Raw genomic sequence first — 19,466 nt, 5'->3', positions numbered from 1 at the left:
GATTTTAGAACTGTAAGGAGCCTTACCGATTGTATGTCCTTTACTACTTAATGTGTGGTCCATGGGCCAGCAGCCTCAGTATCATCTGAGAAATTTTATTAAGTGCAGAATCTCAGACTACCACAGACCTACTGAATCGGAATCTGCACTTGCACAGAGCAAAAGTTTTTAATTTTGATGAAGTCTAATTTATTAATTTTCCTATTATGAATCATGCTTTTGGTACCAAGTCTAAGAACTCTTTGCCTAGCCTTAGGTCTCAAAGATTTTCACCTATGTTTTTACTAAAATTTTTATAGTTTTACATCTTACATTTAAGTCTGTGATCCATATTGAGTCAATTTTTGAATAAAGTATGAAACTTAGTTCTAGGTTAATATTTTTGCCTATGGATGTCAATTGCTCCTGCATCATTTGCTGAAAAGCCTATTGAATTGGTTTTGCACCTTTATCAAAAAGCAGCTGGGCATATTTGTGTGGGTCTACTACTTCCGGGTTCTCTATTCTATTCCACTGACCTATGTGTATATCCCTCCACCAATAACACAGTCTTGATTTTTGTAGCTATATTGAAGTCAGATAGATTGATTACTCCCACTATATTCATTTTTTTCAAAATAACTTCACAATTCTGTTCATCTTCTCATATTAATTTTAGAATAAACATGTCTGTATCTGCAAAAAAATCTTGATGGAATTTTATTGGGAAGTGCATTAAATCTATATATCTATTTGGGGAAAACTGACATTTTTTACTATAATGAGTCTTTCAGTCCATGTACATGTTATGTCTCTCCATTTATTTAGAACTTCTTTGTTTTCTTTCATGAGTCATGTAGTTTCCAGCATGTAAGTTCTACATAGGTTTTGTTAGACTAACATGTATTTCACTTTTTTGAGCAATTGTAAATAGTACTGTAATTTTCAATTTTCACGTCCATACATTCATTTGCTAGTATATAGAAATACAAATGACTTTGTATGTTTAACTTGCAGGCAACCTTGATTAGCTCATTTATTAGTTCTAGGAGTTTCTGTAGATTCCTTGGGGTTTTCTGCTTAAACCAATGTAATCTAAGTACTGACAGTTTTAGTTCTTCCTTTTCTTGACTTATTGCACTGACTGGAACTTCCAGCACTATGTTGAGCAGAAGTGGTAAGAACTGACATCCTTGCCTTATCCCTGCTCATAAGAGAAAGAAGTCTCTTACCATTAAGTGTAACGTTAGCTATAGGGGTTTTTTTTTTTTCTTTTTTCAGTTTTTTTTTTTTTTTTAGTATTAGTTGTTTTGTTTGTTTGTTTTTTTATACTGCAGGTTCTTATTAGTCATCAATTTTATACAAATCAGTGTATACATGTCAATCCCAATCGCCCAATTCAGCACACCACCATCCCCACCCCACCGCAGTTTTCCCCCCTTGGTGTCCATATGTCTGTTCTCTACATCTGTGTCTCAACTTCTGCCCTGCAAACTGGCTCATCTGTACCATTTTTCTAGGTTCCACATACATGCGTTAATATACGATATTTGTTTTTCTCTTTCTGACTTACTTCACTCTGTATGACAGTCTCTAGATCCCTCCATGTCTCAACAAATGACTCAATTTCGTTCCTTTTTATGGCTGAGAAATATTCCATTGTATATATGGACCACTCTTCTTTATCCATTCGTCTGTTGATGGGCATTTAGGTTGCTTCCATGACCTGGCTATGGTAAATAGTGCTGCAATGAACATTGGGGTGCATGCGTCTTTTTGAATTACGGTTTTCTCTGGGTATATGCCCAGTAGTGGGATTGCTGGGTCATATGGTAATTCTATTTTTAGTTTTTTAAGGAACCTCCATATTGTTCTCCATCGTGGCTGTATCAATTTACATTCCCACCAACAGTGCAAGAGGGTTCCCTTTTCTCCACACCCTCTCCAGCATTTGTTGTTTGTAGATTTTCTGATGATGGCCATTCTAACCAGTGTGAGGTGATACCTCATTGTAGTTTTGATTGGCATTTCTCTAATAATTAGTGATGTTGAGCATATTTTCATGTGCTTCTTGGCCATCTGTATGTCTCCTTTGGAGAAATGTCTATTTAGGTCTTCTGCCCATTTTTGGATTGGGTTGTTTGTTTCTTTAATATTGAGCTGAATGAGCTGTTTATATATTTTGGAGATTAATCCTTTGTCCGTTGATTCGTTTGCAAATATTTTCTCCCATTCTGAGGGTTGTCTTTTCCTCTTGTTTATGGTTTCCTTTGCTGTACAAAAGCTTTGCAGTTTCATTAGGTCCCATTTGTTTATTTTTGTTTTTATTTCCATTACTCTAGGAGGTGGATCAAAAAAGATCTTGCTGTGATTTATGTCAAAGAGTGTTCTTCCTATGTTTTCCTCTAAGAGTTTTATAGTGTCTGGACTTACATTTAGGTCTCGAATCCATTTTGAGTTCATTTTTGTGTATGGTGTTAGGGAGTGTTCTAATTTCATTCTTTTACATGTAGCTGTCCAGTTTTCCCAGCACCACTTATTGAAGAGACTGTCTTTTCTCCACTGTATATCTTTGCCTCCTTTGTCATAGATTAGTTGACCATAGGTGCGTGGGTTTATCTCTGGGCTTTCTATCTTGTTCCATTGATCTATGTTTCTGTTTTTGTGCCAGTATCATATTGTCTTGATTACTGTAGCTTTGTAATATAGTCTGAAGTCAGGGAGTCTGATTCCTCCAGCTCCGTTTTTTTCTCACAAGACTGCTTTGGCTATTCGGGGTCTTTTGTGTCTCCATACAAATTTTAAGATGATTTGTTCTAGTTCTGTAAAAAATGCCATTGGTAATTTGATAGGGATTGCATTGAATCTGTAGATTGCTTTGGGTAGTATAGTCATTTTCAAAATATTGATTCTTCCAATCCAAGAACATGGTATGTCTCTCCACTTGTTGGTATCATCTTTAATTTCTTTCATCAGTGTCTTACAGTTTTCTGCATACAGGTCTTTTGTCTCCCTAGGTAGGTTTATTCCTAGGTATTTTATTCTTTTTGTTGCAATGGTAAATGGGAGTGTTTCCATAATTTCTCTTTCAGATTTTTCGTCATTAGTGTATAGGAATGCAAGAGATTTCTGTGCATTAATTTTGTATCCTGCAACTTTACCAAATTCATTGATTAGCTCTAGTAGTTTTCTGGTGGCATCTTTAGGATTCCCTATGTATAATATCATGTCATTTGCAAACAGTGACAGTTTTACTTCTTCTTTTCCAATTTGTATTCCTTTTATTTCTTTTTCTTCTCTGATTGCCGTGGCTAGGACTTCCAAAACTATGTTGAATAATAGTGGTGAGAGTGGACATCCTTGTCTCGTTCCTGATCTTAGAGGAAATGCTTCCAGTTTTTCACCATTGAGAATGATGTTTGCCGTGGGTTTGTCATATATAGCCTTTATTATGTTGAGGTAGGTTCCCTCTATGCCCACTTTCTGGAGAGTTTTTATCATAAATAGGTTTTGAATTCTGTCAAAAGCTTTTTCTGCATCTATTGAGATGATCATATGGTTTTTATTCTTCAATTTGTTAATATGGTGTATCACATTGATTGATTTGCGTATATTGAAGAATCCTTGCATCCCTGGGATAAATCCCACTTGATCGTGTTGTATGATCCTTTTAATGTGTTGTTGGATTCTGTTTGCTAGTATTTTGTTGAGGATTTTTGCATCTATGTTCATCAGTGATATTGGTCTGTAATTTTCTTTTTTTGTAGTATCTTTGTCTGGTTTTGGTATCAGGGTGATGGTGGCCTCATAGAATGAGTTTGGGAGTGCTCCTTCCTCTGCAATTTTTTGGAAGAGTTTGAGAAGGATGGGTGTTAGCTCTTCTCTAAATGTTTGATAGAATTCACCTGTGAAGCCATCTGGACCTGGACTTTTGTTTGTTGGAAGATTTTTAATCACAGTTTCAGTTTCATTACTTATGAATGGTCTGTTCATATTTTCTGTTTCTTCCTGGTTCAGTCTTGGAAGGTTATACCTTTCTAAGAATTTGTCCATTTCTTCCAGGTTGTCCATTTTATTGGCATAGAGTTGCTTGTAGTAGTCTCTTAGGATGCTTTGTATTTCTGCAGTGTCTGTTGTAACTTCTCCTTTTTCATTTCTAATTTTATTGATTTGAGTCCTCTCCCTCTTTTTCTTGATGAGTCTGGCTAATGGCTTATCAATTTTGTTTATCTTCTCAAAGAACCAGCTTTTAGTTTTATTGATCTTTGCTATCGTTTTCTTTGTTTCGATTTCATTTATTTCCGCTCTGATCTTTATGATTTCTTTCCTTCTGCTAACTTTGGGTTTTGTTTGTTCTTCTTTCTCTAGTTCCTTTAGGTGTAAGGTTAGATTGTTTACTTGAGATTTTTCTTGTTTCTTGAGGTAGGCTTGTATAGCTATAAACTTCCCTCTTAAGACTGCTTTTGCTGCATCCCATAGGTTTTGGATCATCGTGTTTTCATTGTCATTTGTCTCTAGGTATTTTTTTATTTCCTCTTTGATTTCTTCAGTGATCTCTTGGTTATTTAGTAGCGTATTGTTTAGCCTCCATGTGTTTGTGTTTTTTACGTTTTTTTCCCTGTAATTCATTTCTAATCTCATAGCGTTGTGGTCAGAAAAGATGATTGATATGATTTCAATTTTCTTAAATTTACTGAGGCTTGATTTGTGACCCAAGATGTGATCTAGCCTGGAGAATGTTCCGTGCACACTTGAGAAGAAAGTGTAATCTGCTGTTTTTGGATGGAATGTCCTATAAATATCAATTAAATCTGTCTGGTCTATTGTGTCATTTAAAGCTTCTGTTTCCTTATTTATTTTCAGTTAGGATGATCTGTCCATTGGTGTAAGTGAGGTGTTAAAGTCCCCCACTATTATTGTGTTACTGTTGATTTCCTCTTTTATAGCTGTTAGCAGTTGCCTTATGTATTGAGGTGCTCCTATGTTGGGTGCATATATATTTATAATTGTTATATCTTCTTCTTGGATTGATCCCTTGATCATTATGTAGTGTCCTTCCTTGTCTCTTGTAACCTTCTTTATTTTAAAGTCTATTTTATCTGATATGATTATAGCTACTCCAGCTTTCTTTTGATTTCCATTTGCATGGAATATATTTTTCCATCCCCTCACTTTCAGTCTGTATGTGTCTCTAGGTCTGAAGTGGGTCTCTTGTAGACAGCATATATATGGGTCTTGTTTTTGTATCCATTCTGCCAGCCTGTGTCTTTTGGTTGGAGCATTTAATCCATTCACGTTTAAGGTGATTGTCGATATGTATGTTCCTATGACCATTTTCTTAATTGTTTTGGGTTTGTTTTTGTAGGTCCTTTTCTTCTCTTGTGTTTCCCACTTAGAGAAGCTCCTTTAGCATTTGTTGTAGAGCTGGTTTGGTGGTGCTGAATTCTCTTAGCTTTTGCTTGTCTGTAAAGCTTTTGATTTCTCCATCAAATCTGAATGAGATCCTTGCCGGGTAGAGTAATCTTGGTTGTAGGTTCTTCCCTTTCGTCACTTTAAGTATATCATGCCACTCCCTTCTGGCTTGTAGAGTTTCTGCTGAGAAATCAGCTGTTAACCTTATGGGAGTTCCCTTGTATGTTATTTGTCATTTTTCCCTTGCTGCTTTCAATAATTTTTCTTTGTCTTTAATTTTTACCAATTTGATTACTATGTGTCTCGGCGTGTTTCTCCTTGGGTTTATCCTGTATGGGACTCACTGCACTTCCTGGACTTGGGTGGCTATTTCATTTCCCATGTTAGGGAAGTTTTCGACTATAATCTCTTCAAATATTTTCTCTGGTCCTTTCTCTCTCTCTTCTCCTTCTGGGACCCCTATAATGTGAATGTTGTTGCGTTTAATGTTGTCCCAGAGGTCTCTTAGGCTGTCTTCTTTTCTTTTCATTCTTTTTTCTTTATTCTGTTCTGCAGCAGTGAATTCCACCATTCTGTCTTCCAGGTCACTTATCCGTTCTTCTGCCTCAGTTATTCTATTCTCTCAGCTATTGATTCCTTCTAGTGTAGTTTTCATTTCAGTTATTGTATTGTTCATCTCTGTTTGTTTGTTCTTTAATTCTTCTAGGTCTTTGTTAAACATTTCTTGCATCTTCTCGATCTTTGTCTCCATTCTTATTCGAAGTCCTGGATCATCTTCACTATCATTATTCTGAATTCTTTTTCTGGAAGGTTGCCTATCTCCACTTCATTTAGTTGTTTTTCTGGGGTTTTATCTTGTTCCTTCATCTGGTATTTAGCCCTCTGCCTTTTCATCTTGTCTGTCTTTCTGTGAATGTGGTTTTTGTTCCACAGGCTGCAGGATTATAGTTTTTCTTGCTTCTGCTGTCTGCCCTCTGGTGGTTGAGGCTATCTAAGAGGCTTGATGGGAGGCTCTGGTGGTGGGTAGAGCTGACTGTTGCTGTGGTGGTCAGAGCTCAGTAAAACTTTAATCCACTTGACTGCTGATGGGTGGGGCTGGGTTCCCTCCCTGTTGGTTGTTTTGCCTGAGGCAACCCAACACTGGAGCCTACCTGGGCTCTTTGGTGGGGCTAATAACAGACTCTGGGAGGGCTCATGCCAAGGAGTACTTCCCAGAACTTCCCCCCCACCAGTGTCCTTATCCCCACGGTGAAACAGAGCCACCCCCCACCTCTGCAGGAGACCCTCCAACACCAGCAGTTAGGTCTGGTACAGTCTCCCCCAGGGTCACTGCTCCTTCCCCTGGGTCCCAATGCACACACTATTTTGTGTGCGCCCTCCAAGAGTGGGGTCTCTGTTTCCCCCAGTCCTGTCGAAGTCCAGCAATCAATTCCCACTAGGCTTCAAAGTCTGATTCTCTATGAATTCCTCCTCCCATTGCCGGACCCCCAGGTTGGGAAGCCTGATGTGGGGCTCAGAACCTTCACTCCAGTGGGTGGACTTCTGTGGTGTAAGTGTTCGCCAGTCTGTGAGTCACCCACCCACCAGTTATGGGATTTGATTTTACTCTGATTGCGCCCCTCCTACCGTCTCATTGTGGCTTCTCCCTTGTCATTCGATGTGGGGTATCTTTTTTGGTGAGTTCCAGCGTCCTCCTGTCGATGATTGTCCAGCAGCTAGTTGTGATTCTGGTTTTCTTGCCAGAGGGAGTGAGAGCACATCCTTCTACTCCGCCATCTTGTCCTAATCTCAGCTATAGAGTTTTTATAGATGCTCTTTATCAAGGAAAGGAACTTACTCTTGATCTTACTTTTCTTTTATCATGAATGGATGTTGAATTTTGTCAAATAGTTTTTCTGTATCAATTCATATAATCATGTGATTTTTCTTCTTTAGCCTATTAATATGGTGGGTCACATCAACCTATTCCTGAATATTGAAACTAGCCTTGCATTTGGAATAAACCCCACTTAGTCATGAAGTTTAATTCTTTTTATTGACTGCTTAATGCCACTTGCTAATATTTGTTAAGAATGTTTGCATTTATATTAATGAGTTATAGCTCTCTGTAGTTTTCTTTTTTGGATTATCTCTGTTTAGTTTTAGTATCAGGGCAAAATTTTTAAATCATTATAAAATGACTAGGAGATGAAAATTGTTAAAGTAGCATTAAATTATCAACATCCTCCTAAGCTCCTTATCTCAACTACTAGTACTAGACACTAGCAGTAGAATCTCAAAAACATCGTGGTTTCCTGTCTCTTACTCACCTCCCAAAAATAGCTAATAGTTATGGGCACTTACTTTGTGTGAGGCACTCAGCTAATCATTTTACATTCATTAACTCATTTATTCTTCATATTTTGCAAATGAGACAACTGAGGCTTAGAGAGGTAAGGATTACAAAGACAGTGACTCAACCGAGTTCAAAGACAGGTATATATGACTCCATAGCTGTATTTCACCAGGACCCTCCACAATCTCAAGAGTTTTGCTAATGCAATTCCCCTATAGTCCGTCCCACATATGTGTTTCTACTACCAGTACTGAAGTTCAGATTCCCTTTTCTTTTGTACACAATGATTTAAAAAACTACCTAATTGGTCTCCCTACCACCACACTCTTCTTCCCCAATCTGTATTTCACAGGCTACCCAATTATCATGTTAGACCAGAAGAGGCATAGCAGAAAGCATATGGAATCTGAGATGAGTATATATCACAATTCAAAACTTAACTTCCTATGTAACCTAAGCAAGTTAATTAACCTCTTCACACCTCAATTTACTTATCTATAAAATGAAAATAATTTTACCTTCCTTATGGAGTATTATATTAAATTAGATTTCACATGTAAAGTGCCAAGATGAAGCACCTGTACATAGTAGACCTTCCATATATCTTAATTTCCTTCCTTTCGATAAACAAAGATAGGTGGTTCCTGCTTGCCTATGGGATACAATCAGAACTTGTTATCCTGGTGGAGGGCTCTTGGCCCTGGGCCCAAACTCTGTTTTCAGTCTCATTTCCCTCTACTATGTCATTTCCCCAAAATTCCAATTGCCTTTGTTCTTACTGTTCCCCAATCCTGGATTACATTTTTCCTACTTTGCTGCCAACTGAAGTTATCTTTTAGGACCCTATTTAGAAACCATTTTCTTTTTTTCTTTTTCTTTTTTTTTCAGTTTGGAATATGGCATTTGACTTTATTCTTGACAACGTTCAGGTGGTTCTACAACAATCTTGTGGAAGCACATTAAAGTTACATAAATATTACCAGGGAGCCTGGTGCTCTTCACTTGCTGTGCCATAAGTGCTTGTGAGGTATTTGCAAAGTGCATGATAGTAATGCTCTGAGTTTTCTAATTTTAAATTTCTTTTTTAGCCAAGTGTTTTGTACATATATTTTCAGTAAGTGCCCAATATGTCAGTATTGCATGTAAATAATTGTGGTGGGTTTTGTTTTGTTTTGTTTGTTTGTTTGTTTGTTTGGCTGCACCGAGTGGCTTGCAGGATCTTAGTTCCCCAACCAGGGATTGAGTCTGGGCCCACAGCAGTGAAAACACCGAGTCCTAACCACTTGACCACCAGGGAATTCCCTTTTTTTTTTTTTCTTATAATTATGTTAATTCTTTCACTGTAGCATAGATTCTATTTACAAAATGTTTGTTTATAACGTTTTATGGATTTTTACAGTCAAGTGTAGAAACCCTTTTCTTAAAGATCTTCCCTAAATACTCCTTTCACTTCCTAAAGTGAATAAATCCCCCTTCTCCCTTGTTCCCACATGACATCGCAGGTTCCAGCTGGATTAGGAGAGTGAGGTGTTATTCATGTTTTATTCCCTAACACTATGCCTTGAAGTAGCAAAACGGCTAAAAACGGAGGGCTTGAGACAGATAATCCTGGATTTGGATTTGACTATGCCATTTACTAACTGGAGTTACCTCCCTATGACTCAATTATGTCCTCTATAAAATTGGGGTGATGAATGTCTCTATTTAATAAGGTTGATGTGAAAATTAAATAAGAAAATGTATATAAAGTGCTTTAGTAAGAAGTCTGATACATGGGCTGTGTTCAGCAGATCAGTAAATATTTGTTATGATGAATATCAATCCTAAATCTGTCACTCAGTTGTGAGACTTTTCATCACTAACAAGGCAAATCTTAATTTATAGCTCGAAGGTCTTTGAGAATTAAATGGGAAATGTGTTAAAATACCTAACACTTCCCATGCCACATAATAGGACCTTTATAGAGGCCCTTATTTTCTCACTCTTACTCTTTTCTTTAAGCACGTCATGTGTGTTCTTCTTTTTGGTTTACTAAAGATGTAAATGAAGGCGACAGGATGACACAAGGAATATTTGGGGACTTGAATATATGAAAATATAGTAGTCACACAGTTTTAAATAAAATTCCAGAAGTAAATTATTAAAAGTCTAGTTTATTGTTTTTCTTACAAAGTTCTCACTCTCCCTGCTATTTTTTTGTTTCCCTATCTCTTCTCCTCCAAGGTCTCTTAGATGGTCTGCTTGACTTAATTCCTCAATGTCTGTACTTTTTGATTCCTGAAAGTCACCTAAATCATCTATATGATTTTAATTTAGATTAAAATTGTCAGTCACTTGGATTATTCATGAGTTAGTGATAGAATTCTAGCTTCCTGGGCAGAAAACCCTTGATCCACCATCCCTGGCTAAGCAGATTTCTTTCAAAGTAACCACATAGTGCAGTGGGAAGAGCCTTTAACTGGGAGTTATGACACCTGAGTCCTGGTGCCAGTCCTACTACTATTACCTGTGTGACCCTGGGCAGGTAGTTTCACCTCTCTGGCTGTCAGTTCTCCCTTTATAAAATGGTCTCTGGTGAGTCCTATGATCCTACATGCTGTAATACATCTTTCATAAATTGAATGATTCAGATAATCAACAGAAACTTCACCTGTTAGGAGAGATATTTTGGAGCAACTCTTTTATATTATAATTTCACCCTGATTTCACTTAGAGGCTTATAGTGAAGAAATAAAAAGTTCATTATGCTCAAGGTCAGTTAGTCTGAATCAATTATCACAGCAGATTATTTGTGCTAATGTGTTTACATGGCATGATCTCTCCTTCTGAAGCATTTCTGAGGTTTTGAAAACCGCTTTTCATTTTCAAATAAAAAAGCTCCCAGCCACCTACACTCAGGAATACAGCAATAATGGATTGGCACTATTCCTGACAGCATATGCTAATTCATAGGCTTTTAAATGGAAAGAACGCAGAGACTACGAAATGAGTAGTTTTATGTTCTCTGAATCTACCATTTTTTATAATGCAATAAACTTTCACATACAATTCAGTCCCTCAATATCCTATTTTATTTTCAAAAAAGAATATGTTCCAATATGACCTTCTGATGCACTTGTAACTATCATCAGTTATTATATAGGGCTGTTAAAATAAAAATAGATAAATTTTAAACAACAATACAGGTGTTCGCTGCTTTTCGAAAATTCACTTTTATTCCACTTCGCTTTTACGAAAGACCTACATTAGTACCAGTTTTCGCTAACTGAAAGAAATCCAAAGAGGATTTTTGCCTTAAATAAGAAAGGCAAAAAGTGAAAATAACATTCAGTTTTTGTTTTGCAACAAGCCTTTATAGAAGCAGAGCACACCCAGAGCTGCGAGAATCGCAGCGCTCAGCTCCTTCTCTGAAAAATATACTCAGCATCTCGGCATCAAGCCGCCATAGCTTTGAACTGTGTCTATGAGCATCTGTGCTTTATCTCAATTAATTTTGTGCATCTATTGGCAAGATGTGTCCTAGGGTAATTGCTTCTTCACTTTACGCCATTTCAAGTTATGTAAATTTTCACCTGAACGCTCTACTTTCATATATCAAGGGAAACCTGTAGTTTTAAAAATTGATCTTACGCTTTGTGCTTTAGAAAGTTAAGATAAATAAGGTCCTATTGTATAGCACTGGGAACTATATTCAATATCCTGTGATAAACCATAATGGAAAAGAATTTTTAAAAGAATGTATATATATGTATAACTGAATCACTTTGCTGTACAGCAGAAATTAACACAACATTGTAAATCAACTATACTTCAAAAAAAAAAAAGTTAAGATATGGAATCTAAAATCCCTACAAAGTCAATGCTGCAGATTCATTCATTCATGCACACATTTATTCACTCAACAAATATTTTTTAAGGGGCTGTGATGTGCCAGCCACTGTTAGAGATAGCAGTAGCAGAAAAAATAAAGATCAACAAGGAAATGTTCCCTTCCCTTGAGGAGATTACATTCTATGTGGATTTGACAGAAATGCCACATAGTTCCAGTCTCCACAGGAAAACAGGCAGTCCTACGACTTTGCAAAACGTGTATATGCATATGTATTTTTGTGCCTCTTTGCATAAAACATTGTATTAGTTTCCTAGGGCAGCTGTAACAAGTTGGATAGCTTAAACAACAGAAATCTATTGACTCACATTTCTGGAGGCCAGAAATCCAAAATCAAGGTGTCAGCAGGACCATGTTCCTCTGAGGCTCTAGAGGAGGATTCTATCCTGGTTCATGACAGCATAACTCCAAATGCTGTCTCCTTCTTCACATGTCCATCTTCCCTATATGAGTCTATGTCCAAATTTCTCTTTTCTTAAAAGGACACCAGTTATTGGGATTAAGGCTCACTCTAATCCAGTATGACTTCATCCTAATTCGAGTACATCTGCAAAGATGTTATTTCCAAATAAGGTCATATTCACAGGTCATGGGTGGATATGAATTTTGGAGGGGACGCTATTCAACCCAGTACAAAAATCAAGAAAAATTAAACCAAATATTAACAGTCTTTTGTATTATCTCCTTCTTACAATTAATTTTCTCTTAGGATTTTATTGCTTTTTATTTTAGTCCCTTTTTGAAATTGTTCTTGAACTTTTAGAATGGTTTGTAAACCTGTGGGCTGAACTGTAGTTTGTGACTCAAGATCTATACTATTTCTTTGTTTGTTTGTTTTTCTGAAGTGGAATTCTTTGTTTATTTGAACTCATTGTTTACATTGACATCTTGTTGGACTCAAATGTTTATAGTAGTTTTTCCAGTAAAATTAATGAGGAGAATCTGACTCATTACAGACCCTGGCCACTTTGAGAGTGCTATAAATTTGTGCCTGCCTAGGATCAGAGGATCCTTTTCCTTTCTAATAATTAAAATTTTTTATTTTTCTTATTGTAAGTGCCATTGTCTACACTTTTAAAATGTGAATGGAAAATAAGCTGTACCCCAATGGGGACTCTCATTCTAACCAACCAAACTGTTAGGGCAAAATTTTGAGACAGTACCCTTCATCCAGCTTGTCTCCTCTCTCCTGACCTAAAAATAGCATAAACCCCCAATGCAACACAAACCCCAAATGTAGCACAAACCCCCAAAGCAGCACAAACCCCAATCTGACTACCTAATTGAACCCTGAGGCTGATTACTATCATAGGCATCACCCTACCCTTGTATTCTAGATTTCCTTCTAGTGATATTTTCCACTCTCTGCCTCTTCTACTACCTAATCAACTTCCATGAGCAAAATCATCAAATAATTTAAAAATATAAAACTCAAAATCCTCCCTCCAGGGCTTCCCTGGTTGTGCAGTGGTTAAGAATCTGCCTGCCAAAGCAGGGGACACGGGTTCGAGCCCTGGTCCGGGAAGATCCCACATGCCGCGGAGCAACTAAGCCCGCGTGCCACAACTACTGAGCCCATGCGCCACAACTACTGAAGCCTGTGCGCCTAGAGCCCGTGCACCACAACGAAGAGTAGCCCCCACTCGCCGCAACTAAAAGAAAGCCTGCGTGCAGCAATGAGAACCCAATGCAGCCAAAAATTAAAAAAAAAAAAAAAAAAAATCCTCCCTCCCATCCACTTACAGAGAAAAGAATTGTTTGGTATGTAGCCTTTCAAACCTTTTTCTATGCCTATAGTATACAGGTGTGTTTGTGTCTGTGTATTTTTTATTCCTATACATGTGTAATTTTCTGGGTTGATTTCTGGTGTTTTTCTGCAAGAAAACTAGATTATACCATACATATTACTTTGTAATTTGCTTTTGTAACTTAAAATGTATTGAAATTATTTAACCCAGGCACAACTCATAGTTTTACCTCATTCTTTCAAGACAGTTTTCCAGTATATTACTGTACCATAATTCATTCAACTATTTTCTGAATGATGGACATTTAGGGTATTTCTACTTTACGACAGTGCTGAAATAGACATTACTATGGGTTGAATATCTGGTGGTGGAATTGACTCACAGAAATAGGATTGCTGGTAAGTATATGTAGTTTTTATTTTATAGTCAAATACAATCAAAATACACTTGAAAGATGGCATCTTTTTTTTTCTTTTTCTTGTTTTTTTTTTTTTTTTTTTGATGGAGGGCAATCTGAGATGCTAAAAATGATCAAGTGTTTTTACTTACACCTTTTTTTGATTATCAGTGAAATTGCATATCTTTTCATATGTTTATTCTTCATTTATATTTCTTCCTTTAATTGCTTTACTCACTTCCTATTTCCACTTTCCTACTGGGATGTTTATCTTATTGATTTGGGAGAAAGTCTCCATATTATGGCTATTAAACTTTGTTTTATGCACACTACAAATATTGTCTCCCAGGCTGCCATTTGTCTTTTACCATTGCTTATATTTCTACACAGATATTTTTAATTTTTCTGCAATCAAATCTGTCCATCTTGTACTTTGTCACTTCTGATTTTCATTCCTGATTTGGAAAGGTCTTCTACACTCAGAATTTTAAAAGAATTATTAAGACTCAAGAAATCATTTTTGCATATAACATGAAAAGGGGTCTAACTTAATTTTGTAATGAATAGCCAATAATATGTAAAAGCTCACTTGGATCCTTATTTTGAAATGCTATATTCATGATATACTATGTCTGGTTTCTTGACTCTGCGTGATTGATCAAATCTTGCCATTAACACCCTGTCTTAATTACATAGCTTCATATTACATTTGCAAAGTCTGTCTTAATTACGTAGCTTCATATTATATTTGCAAAGTCACCTCATTAGTCTGTTTCCACATTTCTTGGTTATCCATAATCATTTACACTTGCAAGTAAATCTTAGAAGAAACTTTCCAAGTTCTAAAATAAAATTCCATTGGAATTTTTATTAAAATTGTATTAAACCAATAAAGTAAAAGAAAATTGCCATATTTACAATATAGAGTTTTCCCATGTGGAAACATTGTTTCTTTTGTCTCCTATTTATTTCCAACTTTTTTTTTCAGGCCTCCTTTTCCCTCACTCCACCTAGGTTAGGTGCTTTTATTCCACATTCTCACAATACTCCAGCCTGAGTCTATTGTAGCACAAATCACAGGGAGATGCAATTGTTTATAAGCTTCAGTATTTCTGCATTCTATGGGCTCTTAAGATATGAGAGTCTCTTCATTCCCTTGCTATAGACCTACCAGCTAATCAAGTCCTAGTATATAACAGTGGTTCAATTCGTCTGTTCTCCTAGCTTCTAATCTCTCTCCATTTTAGTCCTCCTTCCATATCCTAAAAGAGGTGGAAAATCCTGTTGATTTTACTCAAATTCTGTCAGCTCCCTCCCTGAATCTCTGTTACTGCTCCGTTAGTTCAGGCTCCATTTTCCCTCACCTAGAGCAATGTTTCTCTAACTTAAATAATAGACAAAAGAGAAAAAATTATATAAACCTCATTGTCAAATCAAATTTTATGATTTTGCTTAAAGACATACAAACAAAATTTGGTGTAAACACCTTACACTTGTACTTCTTATACAAATCTAAAACCAAAACAACTTATACATTAAATACTTTCATAACCAGTAAAATTAAAATAACTGAATTAGCTTAAAGTGACAGTACCGTTTTCCTGAAACTAACCTTCCAATTTTGAATTAAGAGTATAAAGTGTGCTCAGATCTATTTCTATATAATGTTTCTGTGTTTTTACTTCTATGACTCTCAATCATAGTCTTTTGAATGTTTCACAAAATAATTTTGATAACTCAGCACTCTGTGTGCTATTTCAGAATAATCAGACTTCATACTTAGCTAAACTATGGCACTATGCAGCTCTCAGATGCCAATTTTAATGAGCTGTCATTTGATAACTCAGTAAAGCTTGTTTTTTCATTTGAAGATGAGGTTAGCATGGGGGAGCTATTGAAATCTGCAATATTTGGATGTATAAAATCAGATGCAAAAAAAATCACATTTGCTTTTGCTTTTATATTAACTGCTCATCAGTGATGCAAGTTGGTACATATAAAAATATGGTTATGCTCTTGATCCTACAGTGAAAGTTCTTTTAAAAAAATATGCCAATACTGCTGGGTGCTGATAACTTAGTTCTCTCATCTCATCTTTTTTAAACTAGCATACTCCATAGGGCTTTGTTTATATAGCGTACCATGCCAAAGAGAAAACTTATGAACAATTTTTAAAGTACTGATTAGGGATGTTTTTTCTCCTTGCAATAAAGTATAATGTAAGGAGGTCAGCTTTCAGGTTAACTAGCTCTCAGAATAAAGAAGGCTGTACTTAAAATTCACATTATTAAACTACAGTCAAATTTTCTGATTAAATAATGTCTTGGTAAATTTTGTTTTAAAAAAGAAACAGAAGTTTCTGACTTTTTCTCAGGATGGAAAGTTTTTAGGTTCGCCCTTAAACTCATGATTTATTACTCAGAAAGCAAGGCTTTAAAACTGTTATCTTTTCTTGATTCTTAAGATCAATTTCAAATGCCACCCCTACATGAAATCTCTCTATCAATCAGAGGTGGTAATTCCTTGAACACCTTTGAGCTTGGTTCCTAGCTCTATTACTATAGTTAGAGATGAAATTTTTACTTTCTTACATGTCTTTCCCACCCAACCATCTGTGAGGTCTTTGAATGCATCCAGTGCAAGCTTAGAAACTTGCAGATAATATTCAGAAAATGTTTAATGAATGATGAATAAAAAATAAATGAAGGCACTCCTCCTTTACCAAAAGCACTCAAACAATGCTCTCGTACAGTAATGAACTTAAGTATTTTCCCTCTGTCTCTTTTGCTTCAGTCAACTTCACACAAGTGAAGTTGGTCAAGTTCTGCCTCAGCAGAAGGGCAAACTGATCTTTATGGTGTAAGTTTTCAAAGTTTATGGCCCTTAAGGGTGCAAGGCCCTAAATTTAGGTCCCCAGGTCCCTTAATGGATAAACAGAATTGAAGCCTACTCCATAGGGAATAACTGGGAAAGACTAGTGCAATGTCTTACACATCCTAGACTGTATTTTTCTTGGTCCCGAAATTCAATAGGTGTGGCATGAAGCCACCCGAACGAAGCTCATGATGTATCCTCCCTTAAAATTTCCCTAAGTAGATGAGAATACAAACTGTTCTTTAATGTGGGACCCTGGTCCTAGGCTTTCTCTAGCTACTCTTAGGTCCAGATACAAAATGCCCATGGAAAATAGGGTGACCAACCGTCCTGGTTTCCTTGGGACTGAGAGGCTTCCTGGGATGCAGGAATTTCAGTGCTAAAACTGGGACAGTCACAGGCAAACTGGGAAGGGTGATCATCCTAAATTGACAAAACATTAAGAGCCCTCACGCCCATTCCCCTGGTGGAAAGACACATTTAAGCCAATCCAGTGAGTAATTCCAGGCTTTACAGATGGTGGGCACAAGTATAAAAAGAGTCTGTTAACCACCCCTCCCCTCACCTTCTCGTTCTGGGCTACAGCATTTCTTTAGTTACAGCAATGGATCTTGAATCTCACCATGCAACAGAATCACCTAGAGGGCTTGTTAAAATACAGGCTGCTGAACCCCATCCCTAGCGTTTCTAATTCAGTAGGCCTGGGGTAGGACCCAAAAATCGCATTTCTTATAACTTACCAGGTGATGCAGATAATGCTGGTCTGGGGATCTAGCTTTAACACCACTGCTCTAAGGTTGGCATATTACTGTCTTCTTCTGAAACTAACATGTAATCAAAAAGAGTCAACTGAAAGTATGAAGGCATGAATCAACAATATAAGGTACAGACTATCATAAGAAATAGTCTTCATTTCTTAAGCAGTTCTCAGTGGTGAGTACAGTTTAAAAACAAAATTTTAATACTTTTAAATATAAAAGTTTTGCAGGGATGTGAGGGCATTCTCTATTACTGGGTTTACTTTAATGACTGTGATTTCTCTGTGGAAAAGTAAGCACACTGTACCACACACTTCTGGTGACATTTGGTTCCTCTTCTGTGTGCTCAAACCTACAGTCGAAATATTCTTTGTATTTAATTTGGACCATAGTTTCACAGGTGTCACTCTCTCTGGCATACTAAACAGGAAAAAAAAGTGCATTTTGATAACACAGTCTGCATTTCTTTCAACCTATAAAAGCTTTTTAATGTAACTGAACATGTTACAAAAATATAAAAGCAATTCCAGAGTGTAAATATGCATTCGATTTTATGCCCATATTCTGCCCATCTCCTGCTGGCCACAGTGCACAAATTTTGCCTTAAACTGTGGAAATATGTCCCTTTATCCTCAAAGATAGGTTTCTGACTGCCCTCATTTAGATGTAGTATTTGACCTAGGAGAAACTAAGCTACAGAGCTTTGATGACAGAATTTCAATCTCATACCTGTAAAAGGTTTCCATGGAATTGGATTTGAAATAGAAAAACTTTACCATTTTGATGAATAAAATGAATTACTAAATGGTCCAATCTCAGACACCAGTTTTCAATAATAACCATTTTGTTTTTGTCCCCAGCGTTCCGGTGGTGCCCTGGCCATTCCCCTGTGTGCATTCCAGGGGACCGTGTCTCTCCAAGCCCCAACAGGGAAAACCCTCTCTCTTTCTACCTATGAGGTGAGCACAGAAGGACAAAAAATAACCCCAGCCTCTAAGAAAATAGAAGTCTATCGATCCAAAAGTGTTGGCCATGAACCAAACTCAGAAGATTCTCCCTCCACATTTGCGGACACCAGCGTGAAAATACACTTGGAGGTTCTTGAAATTTGTGATAATGAAGAGGCCTTGGACACGGTGTCAATTATTAGCAACATCAGCCAGTCCTCCACACAGGTCAGATCTCCTTCCCTGCGCTACTCACGGAAAGAAAACAGATTTGTTTCGTGTGATTTAGGGGAAACAGCCTCATATTCTCTCTTTTTACCCACAAGTAATCCCGATGGTGATATCAACATCTCCATTCCAGACACTGTTGAAGCACACAGGCAGAACAGTAAAAGGCAGAGCCAAGAGAGGGATGGCTACCAGGAGGAAATCCAGCTGTTAAATAAAGCTTATAGGAAAAGAGAAGAAGAAAGCAAGGATAACTAGTGATCATTTGGCCTAATAAAGGCAAGAATGGGTCTGCAACTTCAAACTACTAAACTAACACCTTTGTTCTGAGGCTATTTGATTTCCTTTTTTATTTGTTGGTTTACATAAGCTTTACAGACTTAATTATTTTTAGTGCAAACAGCTGGAACTAGTGCAAACACTTGAGTGCTTTTGATGTGTTACTTATAGATCACACACTGTGGCAATTATAAGATTCTGTTTCTTATCTGATTTCTAAAAACCTTTTCTAAATCAAACCTTGGTCTTGTTTACTAATGTTTTCGCCTATGTTTGTCAACCTCAGAGTAAACAGAAAATTGTATAAGCTCAATGAATATACTGTTCTCATGCATGTGTTTCTACACATAAAGTTGGCCTTTACAGCAAGGGGGAAAATATTTTGGGAATGGAAGAAATGTAGCAAAACTCTGAGTTGTGTTTGAAGAGGCTTGCCTAAATGTGGCTAGCAAAGCAAGCTTATTATTACAGTTACTGCTTTAGCTTTACACTGATGTCTAGGAAATATACTCCTGTATAAAATGGCAAATTAGCTTCCACCTTTGAAACATGCATGTCCCTAGTCTGTAAATAGTTGTTCCCTTCATTTCTATAAAATACAAATTGTTTACTGAATTTTT

General features: G+C 36.8%; 1 protein-coding gene across 1 annotated transcript in view; it reads left to right on the top strand.

The window, feature by feature from the left end:
• Positions 1 to 18,825, top strand: part of GPR149 (G protein-coupled receptor 149) — an 84,120-nt gene extending 65,295 nt beyond the window's left edge. The window contains exon 4 of the mRNA XM_036851665.1: positions 18,253 to 18,825. Within this exon, the coding sequence (XP_036707560.1) occupies positions 18,253 to 18,825 (573 nt within the window). The remainder of the gene's footprint in view (positions 1 to 18,252) is intronic.
• Positions 18,826 to 19,466: the final 641 nt, after the last annotated feature.

This window comes from Balaenoptera musculus, chromosome 4, assembly GCF_009873245.2.
Source record: "Balaenoptera musculus isolate JJ_BM4_2016_0621 chromosome 4, mBalMus1.pri.v3, whole genome shotgun sequence".
NCBI lineage: Eukaryota > Metazoa > Chordata > Mammalia > Artiodactyla > Balaenopteridae > Balaenoptera > Balaenoptera musculus.
This window is presented reverse-complemented; position numbering and strand designations above follow the sequence as displayed.